At 39.9% G+C, this 16,378-nt stretch overlaps 1 protein-coding gene across 1 annotated transcript in view; it reads left to right on the forward strand.

Moving 5' to 3' along the window:
- Positions 1-16,378, forward strand: part of LOC311289572 (period circadian protein homolog 3-like) — a 293,734-nt gene that overhangs the window by 250,117 nt on the left and 27,239 nt on the right. Inside the window, exon 2 of the mRNA XM_084407686.1 lies at positions 4,445-4,619. Within this exon, the coding sequence (XP_084263812.1) occupies positions 4,445-4,619 (175 nt within the window). The remainder of the gene's footprint in view (positions 1-4,444; positions 4,620-16,378) is intronic.

The raw sequence follows: 16,378 nt of genomic DNA on the forward strand, positions 1-16,378 counted from the left end.
TGTACAGAAGAGAGAGAGCTGTCCAACGGTGTATGTGATGATGGGGTACAGACAGCGATCGCGGAGCAGCGGGATGATTTAGAATGCCAACTTTTGATGAATTTAGGCGAAATCTGCACACTCAAACAGACAAAGTGTAGTAAAATAAAGACCTAAATGTGTATTGTGTAGTCTGAAAGAATACATGTTATTGAAGACAAATAACCCAAAATCTCAAAATTGACCAGTAAAAAAAAAAGCACAATGTTTTTGCTTACCGTGTCTCGCCTTAAAAAGATTTATCAGAACAAAACCTGATTTTTTTTCTGACATGAGAAGGGAATGTATTAGTAAATATACACATACATATAAATATGATACAAGTTTTTGACCCAAAAGAGGGTTTCTTGAATAAATAACTGAATAAATATTTCATAAATTGATATATTTTGTGTTCTTTGATCAAATAATAAAAATATATTTCATTGAAAAGCTTAAAAAGTCTCCTTTTTCATTAGCTGGACACTTATATTTGATCCTTACATTAAAATATTTTACAGAATGAATCCTTACATACATAAAAAAAATACTACAAGGATTCTCTTTCTTATTAAATTTTATTTATTTTACCTTCTACATGTCTTACGGTTTTGCCATATTTTCTACACTGTTTTCAAGTAGTATCTTAACAGATGCAAGAACTATAAGTGCTCTTCAATCTTCCATTTTCATATTATCTTCATTTTCCTTTAAAAAGGACCAGGATTTTTGTGGGGAAAAAACAACATTTCAGACGACGAACGATTGTTATGACGTCATAAGATATTGTTCCCTTCAGAGCTTTGCATATCTCATCTTTGAACAATCAAAAAACACATTTAAAGTTAAAAATATAACTCATCCCATCTGAATATTAGTTAAATACAACATTGGCTACACATATAAGACGTTTTTGGCATGAAAATTCATTTGGTTGGTTTTAAATTAATTATTTTCCTTCTGAGGAACACAGTAAAAATTAAAAACAACATCCAGAAATAAAAATATGATCCATCTTACCCGAATATTAGTTGATTGAGATGTTAAGGATATGTATAGCCTGATTTGAGGCATTAGAACTCGAAATTTTGGTCTAAAATAAATATTTTCCCTCATGAGGAGGAAAACCACATTCCACAGGACGAACGATAGTCGTGACGTCATCCGATGTCGTCGCCATGAGTTGAGTAGCCTACTTTAAAAATGAATAACAACATACACAACACCGATACACATATGTTCACACCAGCATGATTAGGCACAACCCTGGCTACATGTACACACCATTCCCGTGCGATTGTAACAAGAACTCGATTTTATATCGCCATTTTCCCTCGTGGACTCTGTTGTTTCATTGTTTTATATGAGACTGGGTTGCTCTCCACTCTTGCTCGACCATGTGCGGAGGAGAGAGTGACCTAATTACACTAAAACATCGTGTAACTCTTTAATTTGAACTTTTTTCACAAAAATCCTTTTATACATCTGTCCATTCACTTACTGACTAACAATTCGCCGACTTAGATTTTTGTTTTGACTGTTTAAAGCTTAGTTTAGCCGTTTTTCGAAAAAAAAAAACTTTTTTTCAACGGCAGTCTATTTAAGGGGGCGCGCAATGCGCGCGCTCACTCTCACACACTTCACTTGTTGAATGTGCAGAGACGATCGCTCAGTAGTATCGAATTTTAAAAAGAACACTATTTAAGACAGATTCATTAGAAAAATATAATGTATAAAATATATTCTTATTATAAATATAATATATAGGCTATTCGAACTTCCCGGATCAATATTCTAACTTTGTTCAGATAAATAAATGTAAACAATCAAAATAAAATGGAGATCTCCATTTTGAATGGAGTAATGGAGATAACTTTTAAATTACTTACTTGAGTAGTCTCGCAATATACACTTTATACAAAATATACAATATATTTGATCATAATATGCATAAATATATACTATTTATTAAAAACGCTTGAATTCACACACACACACACACACACACACACACACACACACACACACACACACACACACACACACACACACACATATATATATATATATATATATATATATACTTTTAAATTACTTACTTGAGTAATATGGATTTAGAGGGTGACAAAGCAGCAGACCCAAAAGGGCAGCTATGGCAAATATACCAGGGCACTACATATAAGGCACTTGAACACCCGTAAAAGCAAGTGACTTCAAAATACATTGAAATGTCTCAAAAACAGTACAAAATAATAAGATGGCTTCCAGACTCACTGGATGGTATCACTGTCAGATTCAACAGTGGCACAGGGATAATTATTTCATAATGTCTCCGAAAGCAGTGAAAAGAGAGCAGTCAGTAACTTCAAAAGGATATCTATCTTCACAACTTTTTTATTACTTAAACAGTAGCAAAAGAATGGAAAAATACTATCAGGCTGTAATGATGTAGTATGAACCCAGGTGCGGGAGTTTTGCAGGACAACTGGGCAAACAGGATACAGTCTTTGGAATAGTTTATAAGTTTAACATAGGGATGTCCATGATTGATGTGACACTGTGATAATGTTTGTTCCAAAAGACTTGATTAAATGCATGAAACTTGTTTATTATAAATTGTGGCAAAACAGGCTGTCAGCCTGTGTGTTGGTTGGGATTTTTCAACTATTTCAGCACATACGATTTTTACATAGTTACGTCCAGTAGGTGGTGGCAAAGCACTGTCATGAGTGAGTGAGTGAGTCAGCAGATTATTCAACCATTTCAGTGAAAAAGGCTGCTTTATTCATAAACAAACAATACTATGGCAATCAAAATAAATCATTGCTATTTCAAGAGTGAATCCCGCATAAATGCGTATGTAATTCCCAAAACTTTGCCGTGTTTATACAGCCTTTAGTCCTAGCAGCATGAAAAACAAGTCATATACAAATAAATACAAATTCTGAATGGATATTAGAAAGCATAGAAAGCGCACAACGAGCGCTCCCTTTATAATTACTAAAAATCTGTTATCCATCTTCATCGAGATCTCTAGCACTAGCACTCCTGTAGAACCAGGACTGTTAATTATGAAAAAAATAGTAACGTAAGCCTAAATGTTTCCAATATATGCTAGGAATATAAAAGCCCCGACATGGAGTGGATAACTGTTAGATATAAAGTAGAAAGATGTATAGCGAGAGACAATTACCCCTCAAAAAAGTCTGTAAGAAGCTTTCTCTTCCCGACTGCGAGTGGAGGTTTATTTTTCTCCATATTTTAAAAGCTAAAATTAGCTTCACCGGAGCGGCGCCAAACAAACAGTCCTGTCAGTCGACGATGTCATGCGCGCGCACAGCGCTCTTTAGGCGGGGCGTTTACATTTTAAAGAGACATGACAACTAGCCTATAAACACACTTAAAATAAATTATTGTAAATAATCAATTCACGATATTTACTGTATCCTTTGCATGTATTTATTTTGATTTGTCATTATTATTTTTACTAAAATAAAAATATCCGAGGAACCCCCCTAATTCTATTTTTTACTTCTTATGGGGGGTCCCTAATACCTTATGGGGGGTCCCGGATCCCCCCCAGCCCCCCCTCAATTCGAGCACTGCTTTAGAGGCCGTGTGAGACACAGAAGCGCTCCACGTTACAGACTCAGACTCTCCAGCAGTTCTCCAGCTCTGAAGAGAACAAAGTTAGAATATTGATCCGGGAAGTTCGAATAGCCTATGTGAATATTGCCAACTTCACTGAACTCCTTGAGTTAAGCACTGACCGCATTTCTTTATATTTGAGTCCAAGTTCAAACACTATGAAACACTAACGTACGGAGCTTTGAAACACTGCCAGCGGGACATTAAACAGGAAGTGTCTGTCCGAGCTCAAAACAGGTTTTGCGTGGGAAAAATAGTGTAGAAACAGTTTTCTCAGAAATTGTGTGTAAATTTCACAAACAATGTCATGTAACAAACTGAATTAAACATGACATTTTGAATTAGATAAACTGAAATAGTTTTTTAATAGTTTGAAAAATCACTTTTTGTAGTTTGTATGACTATATAAAAGGCAAAATGTCATGAAACTGAGCTCTGACGTTTCCCGTACCCTACAGGGGAAAGAGATAGCGCTGCCAGGCTCTCTCGCTGAGGTAGTTCTGATCAAGCTAAATGTCTCATTGTGCCGTCAGCCCTGAGGTAGGTGACTCCAGGTGACGGTACACAATGAGACTCGTGTTTAGCAGCTTGATGAAGTGGATCCTTTTAAAAAGCTCCTGATTATGAAAGGAGGAGAGGGTGAATACAAGATGTTTTAGCAGGATTTAGATGTTGAAATCAAAGCTCTGTGCTGTTCAGTGTCAGCTAGCAACGTGCTGAGGCAGCCTGAGTGAGTTTGGTTTTGTGTGTGTGTGTGTGTGTGTGGATGTCCATGCAGGGATCAGGACCAGGTTCTGCAAGAAGATCGAGAGAAGCTGCTTCTGATGCAGCCCTGGTTCAACCCAGACCAGAAGAAGGAGCTCGCAGAGGTTTATCCCTGGATCCGCCAGCACACCGTCCCACAGGAGATCAACACACAGGGATTGAACTTCTCATTTACGTCGGGGTTGAACGTATGTACTATTATAGATCTATATATTTAGCCTGGCTCCGCCCTCCTACGTACTTCTGCTCAATTTTCATTTTCCTTCAGTATTGCGGTATATTCCTGGGTTTTCTCCGGCCAATTTTTTAGCGGTCCAATCAGCGAACAGAGAACGATGACGTTGAGGTCCTGCACTAGTTTGAGTTGTACGGTTACGTCACGGCCAAACGTTAGCGATTTGGTTATGGCTTAACCAATAGTTTTAAACTTCAACATAGTACCCGCCTTCAAGGAAGTTAACGCTTGTCAATGGAGAGTGGCCAGACTCTCTGTAGGTGTAGTTACCTATGATCACGCGCGTGAACTCGACAATCGACTACTTTGGACTTCGACCGAAAACAGGAAGTAAATACAGGTATGTGCGCTGGCTGAATTAACATAATTTTTATCCATATCTTTCACATCTACTGCAGTCAGATTCACCCGTGTTCACTCTGAAGGAATCACTCACATGACCTGTGCACTTGTATGACACATCAAGGATGTTAAGAGGCTAAAAGCAGGTTTAAAACTTGCCCCATTGAAGTCAAGGGTGCAAATTTTAAAAAGAGGATAACACGGTGTAGGCAACACGTGGAATTAAGTTATTAAAAAAAAATGTAAATAGCTATATCAATTTGATTTACATATTTATATACTTACTAATTTGTGAGTCGGCATGTTGCTGATTTCAGCTACATTAGGCTTAGTCTGTTGAGGTGGTCTGTAGATGAATTCCAGTTCAGTTGTGACGTCCACAGTGGTGTGTCTGGTGCACTGAATGTCAAAACTGTCCGTATGGCCTGAAAAGTAGAGTATGTAGATGTATTGTGTGAGTAAATTGAAATGGGAACAATAAGAAAACGGGTAGTCAATTCTATATTTATTCATGATTAAATGGCATTGTGAAGTGTTTAGTAAAGTTTTTGCTAAACTATAGTCATATTCATAAAATCCAGTAGTTCAACAGTCGTTTTCCAGTCGTTACTTAAAAGCTCATTTAAAGTAGTCTGATACCACAGCAAAAATGTGACTGTTATGGATACGGGAAAGACTAATTATTTCTGAGTTCACGCTCTATCTGATCCACTCGGTGCGTGACACACACTGTCTGTTCCAGAGCTAAAATAATAGCTAGCGTTTCTGGAAACGCATGAGTGCTGAACCGCGATTGGTCCACAGATCAACTACGATCCGTTTAACCCCTTATTGAAAATTTATAGTTTACAGAAACTATTATAAAAACCTATAATGACGAACAGAAAATGTCAATTATTGAATCAAACCGTCGGTTTCTTGGTAAAGGAAAAAAACAAATCGTATGACCTTCAAAGCCAAAACATATAGCCTATACGTGCTTTTAAGGGGGTAATTATAACGTAACTTTTTAATAGGTTTATAAAATATGAATTTATTCTAACCTATAGCCTATGTACCTTCGGTTAACAAAGAATTAAATAATAGTAATAGTTTGCATAGAATAAATTATTATATAATGTTTATAAATATATAAAAAATATTTTTCTATTGTACAATAGAAAAGTTAGCCTACTTACCAATTGTTTTTCTGGCGTTGTTTAACTTGACCGGAGTCTTGTTTTTCTCAGCCATCATTATGCTGCTGTGTTTTTCGGGAGTAAAAAATACAGCCTGGTGGTACTCTTCCCTTGATGTCTGGACAGTTGCATTAAAATATCTGTTTGTTTTTTTTTTTTTTATGTCTTTATCGGAGAAACCGAATACATGTAGCCAGTTATTGGGGTGTCATTTGATTTATCCATTCTGCAAATTGAATTGTTGACTTGGCGGGCTGCTGTCTTGAGCAAATCTAAAGCGGTAATGCTTTAGCCTATTTGAAAAGAGCGGGTTTTATATTCGTATTTTTCAAATTGAGATGGGCGTATTCAACTGGTGGTTTCTGATTCGCTGAAATGAAAAGCAGTTTTTGTTAAGAAAAGGTAGCCTATCCCATTAACTGTGTTGGTTTGAATGTAGCATGAGATTAACGATCAAAATTAAAAGTAGATACAATTTTCACAGAATATATTACTTCAAGAATAATTCTAATTTAAGTTTTTTTTAGTTTTTTTCAATGTAAAAAAAAAAAAGATGTAGTCTGTACAGATTTAGGGTATTTGATTAGCCATTAGATAAACTGATGTAGGCGTATTTTTTAAATAAAAAAAAGGTTTCGGGTTATTGGTGATGGCTGTAGGATAGACATATAGGATAGGACACATATTTGTAGTATAGAAATATTAGACTCTATATTGTGTGAATATAAATCGATAACAGTATATCTTTTCTCTTTTTTTATCTGAAATATTTGCCTGAGGTATTGTCTTGGAGGACTACTCATTGTTTAATTGTAATTTTAATATTTTTGGGTTTTCCACTTGTAGCCTATAATTTCCACAAATGAATGCACATTTCCATGTTAACTCAATAATGCGACATGCACAAAAACGCACATACACAGCAGACACAGAGACAAAGTTTATATTATAAGGATATTCCTTGTGTGTATTGGTTTCATGATAACGTAATGACATTCTCTAGCCCCTAAGTCTTATCCCAGAAAATCTTTCTGCATTTACACATTTTAGATAATAATAATATTAATGTAAAATGGTTGTAAAACCTGTAGGCTGCAGAATGACTGTAAAAAAATAAAATTTAAACAGATTTTGATTGCATGTGTTTATGCATCTTTCTGAGTTGATTCAAGTTATTAATTTATTAAACATTAAAAATGTAAAATGTTTTGTTGATCAGAGTAACTAGTTTGTTTTGATCTAAGTTTGCTTTTTTTCCGTATATGCAACTTCAGCTACTTTTAACTACGACTGTTGATGAGAAATTTGGTAGCTGTCTGCTGCTTTAATTCCACGTTTCTGCAGAATCACTGGTATGTATTAGTCATGTTTTTAATTGATTGTATGTTATTTTGGTGATTTGGGCAGTTTTGGGTGCTTTTCAATGATGATGTGAATGGACGTTGGACAGTGTCTTGTTTATTCAATCCAGCGTTTCTGCAGAGTCACTGGTGTTTATGGACACATTGATGGGAATGGTCATGTTTCTTACAGCAATGCTTGTTTGGATTACCGCCTGCGCTCACTGGAAGACTACTTTACATATCTATCACTGGTTTAGAACTACAGCAAACTGTGGTAAGTCATATAGCTCAAAATACACAGAACGTTTTTTTCCTCGTGTTTTTTCCTCGTTGTCCCTGCATTACGAATGGTATAAAGTTTAATTTGTTTTTATTATTATTGTGAATCATTTAATTAATAAGCAAGTTATACTTTGTGTTATATTAAACATTTTCTGTATAATCATAATCTAATTTAGCAGTTTTGCTGATTTAATGCAGTTTTTTTGTGAAACAAACAGGAAATTACATTTAATGAAGTTCAGTAATTCAGAAAACAAAAAACAATGTAGAGTAAATTAAATGAGACATTGCAACCCAGTCTCACGGCAGTTCGTGAAATGGTCACGTAATTTAATCTATTGATTCGTGCACGGGCACGTTTATTTAGTTATTTTCGTAATACCAGCACGTTTTTTGAACTAATGTATTTCAATGGGAAATATCTTTCGTGATCACAGCACGATCATTTTTGCCTGTCGGGCTGCAGCAGAGAAGCTGTTTAATCAACATTTTTTCACAAGATCTTATCATGGTTTATGTAATTTTTGTTATTATTAATTTAATGTTATTATTTCGATCTAATTGCCAGGGAAGCTGGATTGCATTGCTGTTTATTGATATTTTTTAAATTATATTTTATCAGTAGGAAATCGCGCTGAAGAAGTCTCGTTCCGAACACATTGCGATATTTGGCATCAGTTCACGTGTGTCAGATGTTGGTAAGTAGCCTAGTAAATACCCAAATACGCTGTCCTAATAATGTGTGATATAATGTCTTTTCTGTTTGTTGATATTAATCAGATTAGCTCACATTCAGTCACTGCATTATATCTGTCATCTCCACGGAGGCTTTGCGTTTCATTGCTTTCTAATTCAAAACAGAGTGATTAAACACTGCCTGTCACGTGACGTGCTATAGATTAGGCCTATAGACGTTTAATCAGTTAATCATATTCATATCAGATTAAAAGTAGTACAATTAGTTCCAAAGTTGTATTTGTAGTAGAAGCACAGTAAAAACAACACTTACCATGCTTTTACCACATTAACATTAGTTTTAATGTGATAAGTGTAGTAAAAAGACAGTAATCACAAAACTTACCATGCTTTTACCACACTATTGGTAGTTCTCTTACGAGAGGTTCTCTCGTACTGCGTAAGAACTTACGCTCGGGGGAAAGTCTCTTTCCGTGAGATATTGAAGCCAAAAATTATCCTTTAATTTTTATATAATGCAAAACGCGTTGCAGCAGCATGCAGACATAGGCGAGGCACCTTTGCGCGCCTATTGGCTGCTCTGCGGCAACTGCAGCAGCCTATCGAGAGAGGCCCTGTTGACGCTGTCCAATGGGGGTGCTTCGCGCCCATCTGCATAGCGTCCCGCCGAAATAGGCGTGGCCTAGGGCTATAAATATACCGTCGAGAGGCTGGTTCACAGATTTTCATCTCTTCAAGCGGAGCTCACGCATCGCTGGATCCTGAGAGAAGCCGCGCCGTCTGAAGAAGCCTTTTCAGCGGGACGAGTCTGCATCGAAGCCGCTGGCCGAGCCGCCTTCTGCCAACATTCCTGCTGCGCTATCCGGTGCACTATATCCTTACCTGCTGTGTGTTTTCGCCCCGCGAATCACACACCTTTTCTCTCTAAAAGAGCTGAGCGTCTTTTTAAAGATGTCTCGCACTCTCTGTGGCTCGTGCAGAGCCCCTCTCAGCGACGGGGACCGCCATGGTGTCTGCGTTTCCTGCCTGGGAGAAGATCATGCAGCTCTCGCGCTCGCCGATGGCGGATGCCCTCATTGCGAGCTGATGTCAATGGCGACTCTGCGGACTCGCATGGCACGCTTTTACAAGTATGCACCCCTGCCCGCCGCGCTGCCGCGCCGTAAGAAGCGCCGCGCTCAACGAGGCCCTGAACCTCCTCCCACCGAGACAAGCTCGCCGGTTCGCCCGCCAGCTTCACCGCCCGCTTCACTCGAGTCTTTCACCCCCGGACAACAGCCGCCGTCTGCCGCCGCTTCCGTCGCGGATGAATCTGATGATGTAGAAATAGCGGAGGAGGACAGCTGCTCTATCCTAGCGTCAGGCAGTGAGGATTATCCGAGCTCTGTTGATCTCGCACCCCCTGCTCGCGAAACGTCTGGGAAACGGGCCAGCATTGAGTCAGAGCTGACGCGTCTGCTTTCTCAGGCCGTTGAGAGCCTCGGCCTCGAGTGGTCGACGCCCGTAGAGCTAGCACGCAACCGACTGGATGGCTGTTTTCTAAAAGGGGACCGTGTTGCTACACCGTCCAGACCCGCGCCTTTTCTTCCTGAGCTTCATGAAGAACTCGCGAAATCCTGGTCTGCACCCTTTTCAGCCCGTGTAAAATCTTCTGTTTCTGCTGCATTCTCCGTTGTTGATGATGCTAAAAACAGAGGATACCAGTCCCTTCCGGTTGTAGAGGAAGCTGTTGCGGATCATCTTTGCCCGCCCTCCGCTGGACGGCGTGCTAAGACTGCGCTTCCCTCTAAAGCCTGCCGCACCACCTCAGCACTGCACGGCCGTGCTTACGCCGCCGCTGGACAGGCTGCAGCTGCGTTGCATACAATGGCCACGCTACAAGTTTTCCAAGCCAACCTTCTCTGCAAACTTGACGAGGAAGGACTGGAAGCTGTAAGCGTCTCGGATTTGAGAAGCGCCACAGACCTTACTCTTCGCGCTACAAAATCCGCTGCACAGGCCGTGGGGCGAATTATGGACTCTCTCACCGTTGCTGAGAGACATTTGTGGCTAACACTGTCTGAGATGCCGGACTCGGAGCGCGCGCCGCGTTCCTCGACGCTCCCGTCTCATCTGCTGGGCTCTTTGGTTTGTCCGTTTGATGTCAAAGATTGACATCAAGCCCGAGGCCTCGAAGTCGTCCTAGCCCTTCTAGGAAAATGACGGTGTTCAAGTCCCGCTACGGCCAGACTTCCACCAAAACTACCAGCTCGCTCAGTTCCAGAAAATGTGACTGTTCCAGCTTATTTAGCAGTAAACAAGTCGGTAACACGGCCCGCTTGCCTGCTGTTGTGGAAATTTTAAACTGTATATTAAACTAACCATGTTTCTAACATCTAACCTTATTTTACATCTAACATTGGAACAGGATGTACTGTATGAAACCAATGGAAAACTTGTGTCTTTGACCGTGTGCATATGTATGTAAAAATAACACAGTTTTGGGAAATGAAACTAGACAGTCTGTTAGAATCTTGTGATTACAGATGAAGTCTGTTTTTGCTTTACCTAGTAACAGAGGGGTTTGCATATGAAGAACCAATGAAATAGTGGGGAAATTATGTAATGCAGCCTGACATTTTGTCATACCTCTATCCCCGTTCAGAATGATCACGACCAGACAGATCCTCTCGCAAGTTCGCCAGGGGGACTGGTTTTCGTCGATAGATCTGAAAGACGCGTATTTCCAGATACAAATAGCATCCCAGGACATTTCCCTGTCTGCCTTACCGGTCCCTGAGGAAGAGAAGGACGCCGCTTTGCTCTGCCCTGTCAGGGCATTAAGAGCTTATGTGTCTCGCTCGTCTGCCTTCAGACAGACAGAGCAGCTATTCGTTTCGTTCTACGGACGCTCTAAGGGGCTAGCTGTAACGAAACAGACCCTATCCAGATGGATAGTGGATGCCATAGCGCTGGCATACATCTCTAAGGGCCTACAGTGCCCATTAGGTGTCAGAGCGCACTCCACAAGGGGCATGGCCTCTTCGTGGGCTTGGTCCAGTGGGATTTCTCTACATGATATCTGTATGGCGGCAGGCTGGGCCTCCCCGTCTACATTTATCAGGTTTTATAACCTGGAAGTTCCCGCTTTGCAAGCTAAGCTGTTGTCGGTCTAATAAGCCAGTACTATCTGCCCCGAGGTCGGCTCAGATGCTGGAAACTGTTCGAGCAATGCTCACGGATCGATCATACAGCCCTGAGGGCAACTGTAAGACCCATATTTTTCATCAGATCAGGCCAATAACTTGCCCTGACTGCGTGGAACACTATTATTATAATAATGCTCCCTGGTGGGATGCTACCTATTCAGGAATGATGCTTTAGCCTCTCTTCCTGGACTCTCTGTGAGTCCCTGATGATCATGTACCATATGGGCCCCGGGCACATGCCCTTGGGACTTTGGTATTGGATCTCAAGCACGCACGGCGTTTTACATTGTGTTCCCCAAGCATAAGTTCTTACGCAGTACGAGAGAACCTCTCGTAAGAGAATGTACTCGGTTACTAACGTAACCTCGGTTCTCTCTAGAGAGGGAACGAGTACTGCGTATCCTTGCCGTGCCTGCAGTTCGCTCTGGTTCGCTCCGGCGATGAAAACCAGTGAACCAGCCTCTCGACGGTATATTTATAGCCCTAGGCCACGCCTATTTCGGCGGGACGCTATGCAGATGGGCGCGAAGCGCCCCCATTGGACAGCGTCAACAGGGCCTCTCTCGATAGGCTGCTGCAGTTGCCGCAGAGCAGCCAATAGGCGCGCAAAGGTGCCTCGCCTATGTCTGTATGCTGCTGCAACGCGTTTTGCATTATATAAAAATTAAAGGATAATTTTTGGCTTCAATATCTCACGGAAAGAGACTTTCCCCTGAGCGTAAGTTCTTACGCAGTACTCGTTCCCTCTCTAGAGAGAACCGAGGTTACGTTAGTAACCGAGTACGTTTTAATGTGATACTTATTGTAAAAGTACAGTAACCACAAAACTTACCATGCTTTACCACACTATTGGTAGTTTTAATGTGATACTTATTGTAAAAGGACAGTAACCACTAGGGATACTGTCCTCGTATACTCGTACTCGTACTTGTACTCATAAAAATTCGCCAATACCACGTATATTTTGCAAAACGAAACTGGCCGCCCCGAGTGCTTTGTGGAGGTGAACTGTGAGGCATAGACGCGCACATCCCTTTAAACAGACACCAATGGAAAGTTTGTTCAGTCGGATGTCAATGGCAAAGAAAACAAAACAAGGCATCAGGTAGCTTTTAACGTTAACTGACGAGAGAGAGAGAGAGCGAGCGCACTTCTGTTGAATGCTCTTGATTGCTGATCGTTCACTCAGCACGTGTTATTTGGATGAAAACTAAATCGTATATGTAAGTAAAGTGAAACATGAACTGTTTCCTGATTTAAGTATAACGAACATTATTACAGGTCGTGTGCAGGTCAAGAAGTTTCGTGAACGCAAACATCCAAAGCAGCATCTCATCTCGCGAATACTGAATTAAATTGTCTTTCACATCTTGCGCTTGTACAGACGAATTCACACAAAATTGTGTAATAACGCCCGTCTTGGCGAGTATCCTATAGTAAATTCACACAAAATTGTGTAATAACGCCCGTCTTGGCGAGTATCCTATAGTAAATTCACACAAAATTGTGTAATAACGCCCGTCTTGGCAAGTATCCTATAGTAAACAAAGTCGGTTATATCTCAAATGAACGTAGCATGTTCAAATGCGTTCGGTCTTAAAGGGGCAGCAGTCTAATAAACCTGCTTCTGTGTTTTAATGTTAAAGTCCGCGTGAACCGGAAGTTGCAAACGACTTTTCTCCAGTGCTGTGATGTATTACCCAGTGAAAAGGAATATAGAACAGAGGGCAGGGTTTTACTCTAGCGCTCCTCCTCTCCATCTCTTGCTCATTACAGACTAACGATTTGAGGGGAGTGGTTAAGCGTTTCCCAAACCAAGCCGTCAAACCTACGTCATCAGAGAAGGTCCTCCAAGGCAGAGGGGAGGGGCATTTTCAGATTTTGATTAAAGATTATGAAGCCAAAAAAAAATTTTCTGTGTTTTAACTTGCACGGATTAATTGTTCACCACAAGACTAGTAATATGCGCTAACAAAGTAAATAGGGTCCATTTTGATTTCATGCCGACTTTAATCAAACAAAGGACAAAGAAATACTCACTGCTCTTGACTAAATAGGCTACCCTTTTCAACTTTACAAAAATATTTCAGAACTATATTTTTCTGTACTATCCAATATTCTGTTCTGTTGTACTCCAACATAAGCATGTTTAATATATAAGGCCTGATCAATTAGCACATACTGTAAATAAGTTTTAGATAGGTAAGTTATGCTCAACAGAAATTAAGAAAATAAAAATTAAGCAATTAAAATAAATGATTCACATATATATTAAAATATTGAAATGAAGACTTCATACCTTGAAAGGGCACAAACCGTCAGTTCTGAATGACAGGCTCCTAAGTGCTTGTCAAGCCTAGAAAAGGGTCCCATTAAACAAACTGGACACTGCAGCTTACCGTTATATCTAGAAATATTAACAACGACAACAAACAATTAAACTTTTTTTTTTAAGTGAAATTTTATTTATAGGTTCATGTAACTTTGTAAATAGGAGTAAAAAATAATTTGCACATCCCCAAAATTTGTCAGTTAAACTTGTACATTACTGAAAGCCAATTATTCACAATTAGGGTGTGTGTGCTTGCTCATTCACCATTATTATAACCCATGGGCACAAATTACAAATGAAAATATATAAATATAGCATTATGTAAGTGAAGATTTCAACATATCTACACAAAAGAGTAGGGATGCACCGAATATTTGGCAACCGAAATTATTCCGCCGAATATGGCAACAAAAAAAATCACTTTCGGTGTTTGGCCGAGTAAGTGAAGATAAATAATAAAAAATGTTTTACCGAACAATGACGTTTTTGAGGATGCGATCAAATGGCAACCAGCATACAGTGAGAGGCATGCACGCTTTATGAATGCAGCAAACATTAAGTAAGTGTGGAAGCATTTTAAAGCACCACAAGTTGAATTCAAGTCAGCACGGAGATCAAGTCAGACGCGAAGATGTCAAAAAAGTGTGTGTGTACATTTAACGAGGATCTTTAAAAATAATTTCAATCAACATTTCAATCAACATTTATTTATATAGCACTATACAACAACCTACAGGTATCCAAAGTGCTTTACATCAAGGGATAAAAACAACACAAAACAACTTCGAATAATAAAAAATCAGCTCCGACAACAAAATGTCACACCACTACTGGGTATTGAATGCCATTCTAAAAAGGTATGTTTTAAGTTTAGACCTAAAGGTAGTTTCCTCTGTAATTATACGAATGTCCGGCGGTAATTTGTTCCAGAGTCTTGGTGCAGCAACTCCGAACGCCTGATCACCCCACCGTTTATATCGTGACCTTGGCACTTCTAAAACCAATTGATTAGAAGACCGCAACACTCTGCCATGGTCACGCACGGTTAAAATCTCAGCTAAATACTCAGGTGCCAGGCCATTTAAGGTCTTTAAAAACAAACAGTAAAATCTTAAACTCTATTCTAAAACGCACAGGAAGCCAATGAAGAGTAAAAAGGACGGGCGTGATATGTGCCCGCCTAGATGTGTTTGTTAAAAACCTAGCAGCCGCATTTTGCACAAGTTGAAGACGAGCTATGGAGGTTTGCTTCAAACCAACATAGAGAGCATTACAATAGTCTAGCCTCGAACTAATAAAAGCATGAATTGCCTTTTCTAGATCATGCCTGTTAAGAAAAGGCTTAACTTTAGCCAGAAGACGAAGCTGGAAGAAGCTCATTCTTACAACATTTGTGATTTGTTTGTCAAAATATAAGTTACAATCGAAAGTAACCCCCAAGTTTTTAACAGCTGGCTTCAGGAATGATGCCATGGTTCCTAAACTAACCGATGGACCATTAGGGGAGTTACTAAAAATTATGCACTCCGTTTTAGCTTCGTTTAAGCTAAGAAAGTTTTGTGACAGCCACAGCTTGATATCCTTAATACAGTCCAGAAGGGAGTCTAACACCATATTATCTTTCGATTGCATAGGGAAATAAATTTACAGATCATTTGCATAACAGTGAAAAGACAGGTTGTGCTTTCCTATAATTGCCCCTAATGGAAGCATATATAAGGAAAACAGGATTGGTCCCAGAATTGAACCCTGGGGTACCCCACAAGAGAGTGGAGCAGCTGACGAAGAGCAGTCACCTATCATAACAGAGAAACTCCTATTTGCCAGATAGGAGCTAAACCATTTAAGTGCTGAACCTCGAATGCCTACACAGTCATCAAGGCGAGAGAGGAGAACTGCGTGGTCCACCGTATCAAACGCCGCTGTGAGGTCTAAAAGCACCAAAACAGCTGGATTACCGGCATCTACAGACAGGGCGATATCATTATGTACTCTCATTAAAGCAGACTCGGTACTATGGCGTGATCTGAAACCAGACTGAAACTTTTCAAGCACAGAGTTCTGTTGCAAAAAGGCTTGTAACTGTAAAGAAACAACTTTTTCCAAAACTTTTGACAGAAACGGCAGATGAGAGACAGGTCTAAAATTGGACAACACTGTAGGGTCAAGATTTGGCTTCTTAAGTAGGGGCCTGACCACAGCATGTTTAAATGCAGCCGGGACAGAACCTACACTAAGACACAGATTAAAAAAAGTGAGTAGACTTGGCCCAATGGTGCTATTAAAAACATCCTTCACTATCCTGGCTGGGACAATGTCTGAAGGACAAAAAGTTGGCTTCAAATGTTGTA

This window comes from Rutilus rutilus, assembly GCF_951802725.1.
Source record: "Rutilus rutilus genome assembly, chromosome: 4".
NCBI lineage: Eukaryota > Metazoa > Chordata > Actinopteri > Cypriniformes > Leuciscidae > Rutilus > Rutilus rutilus.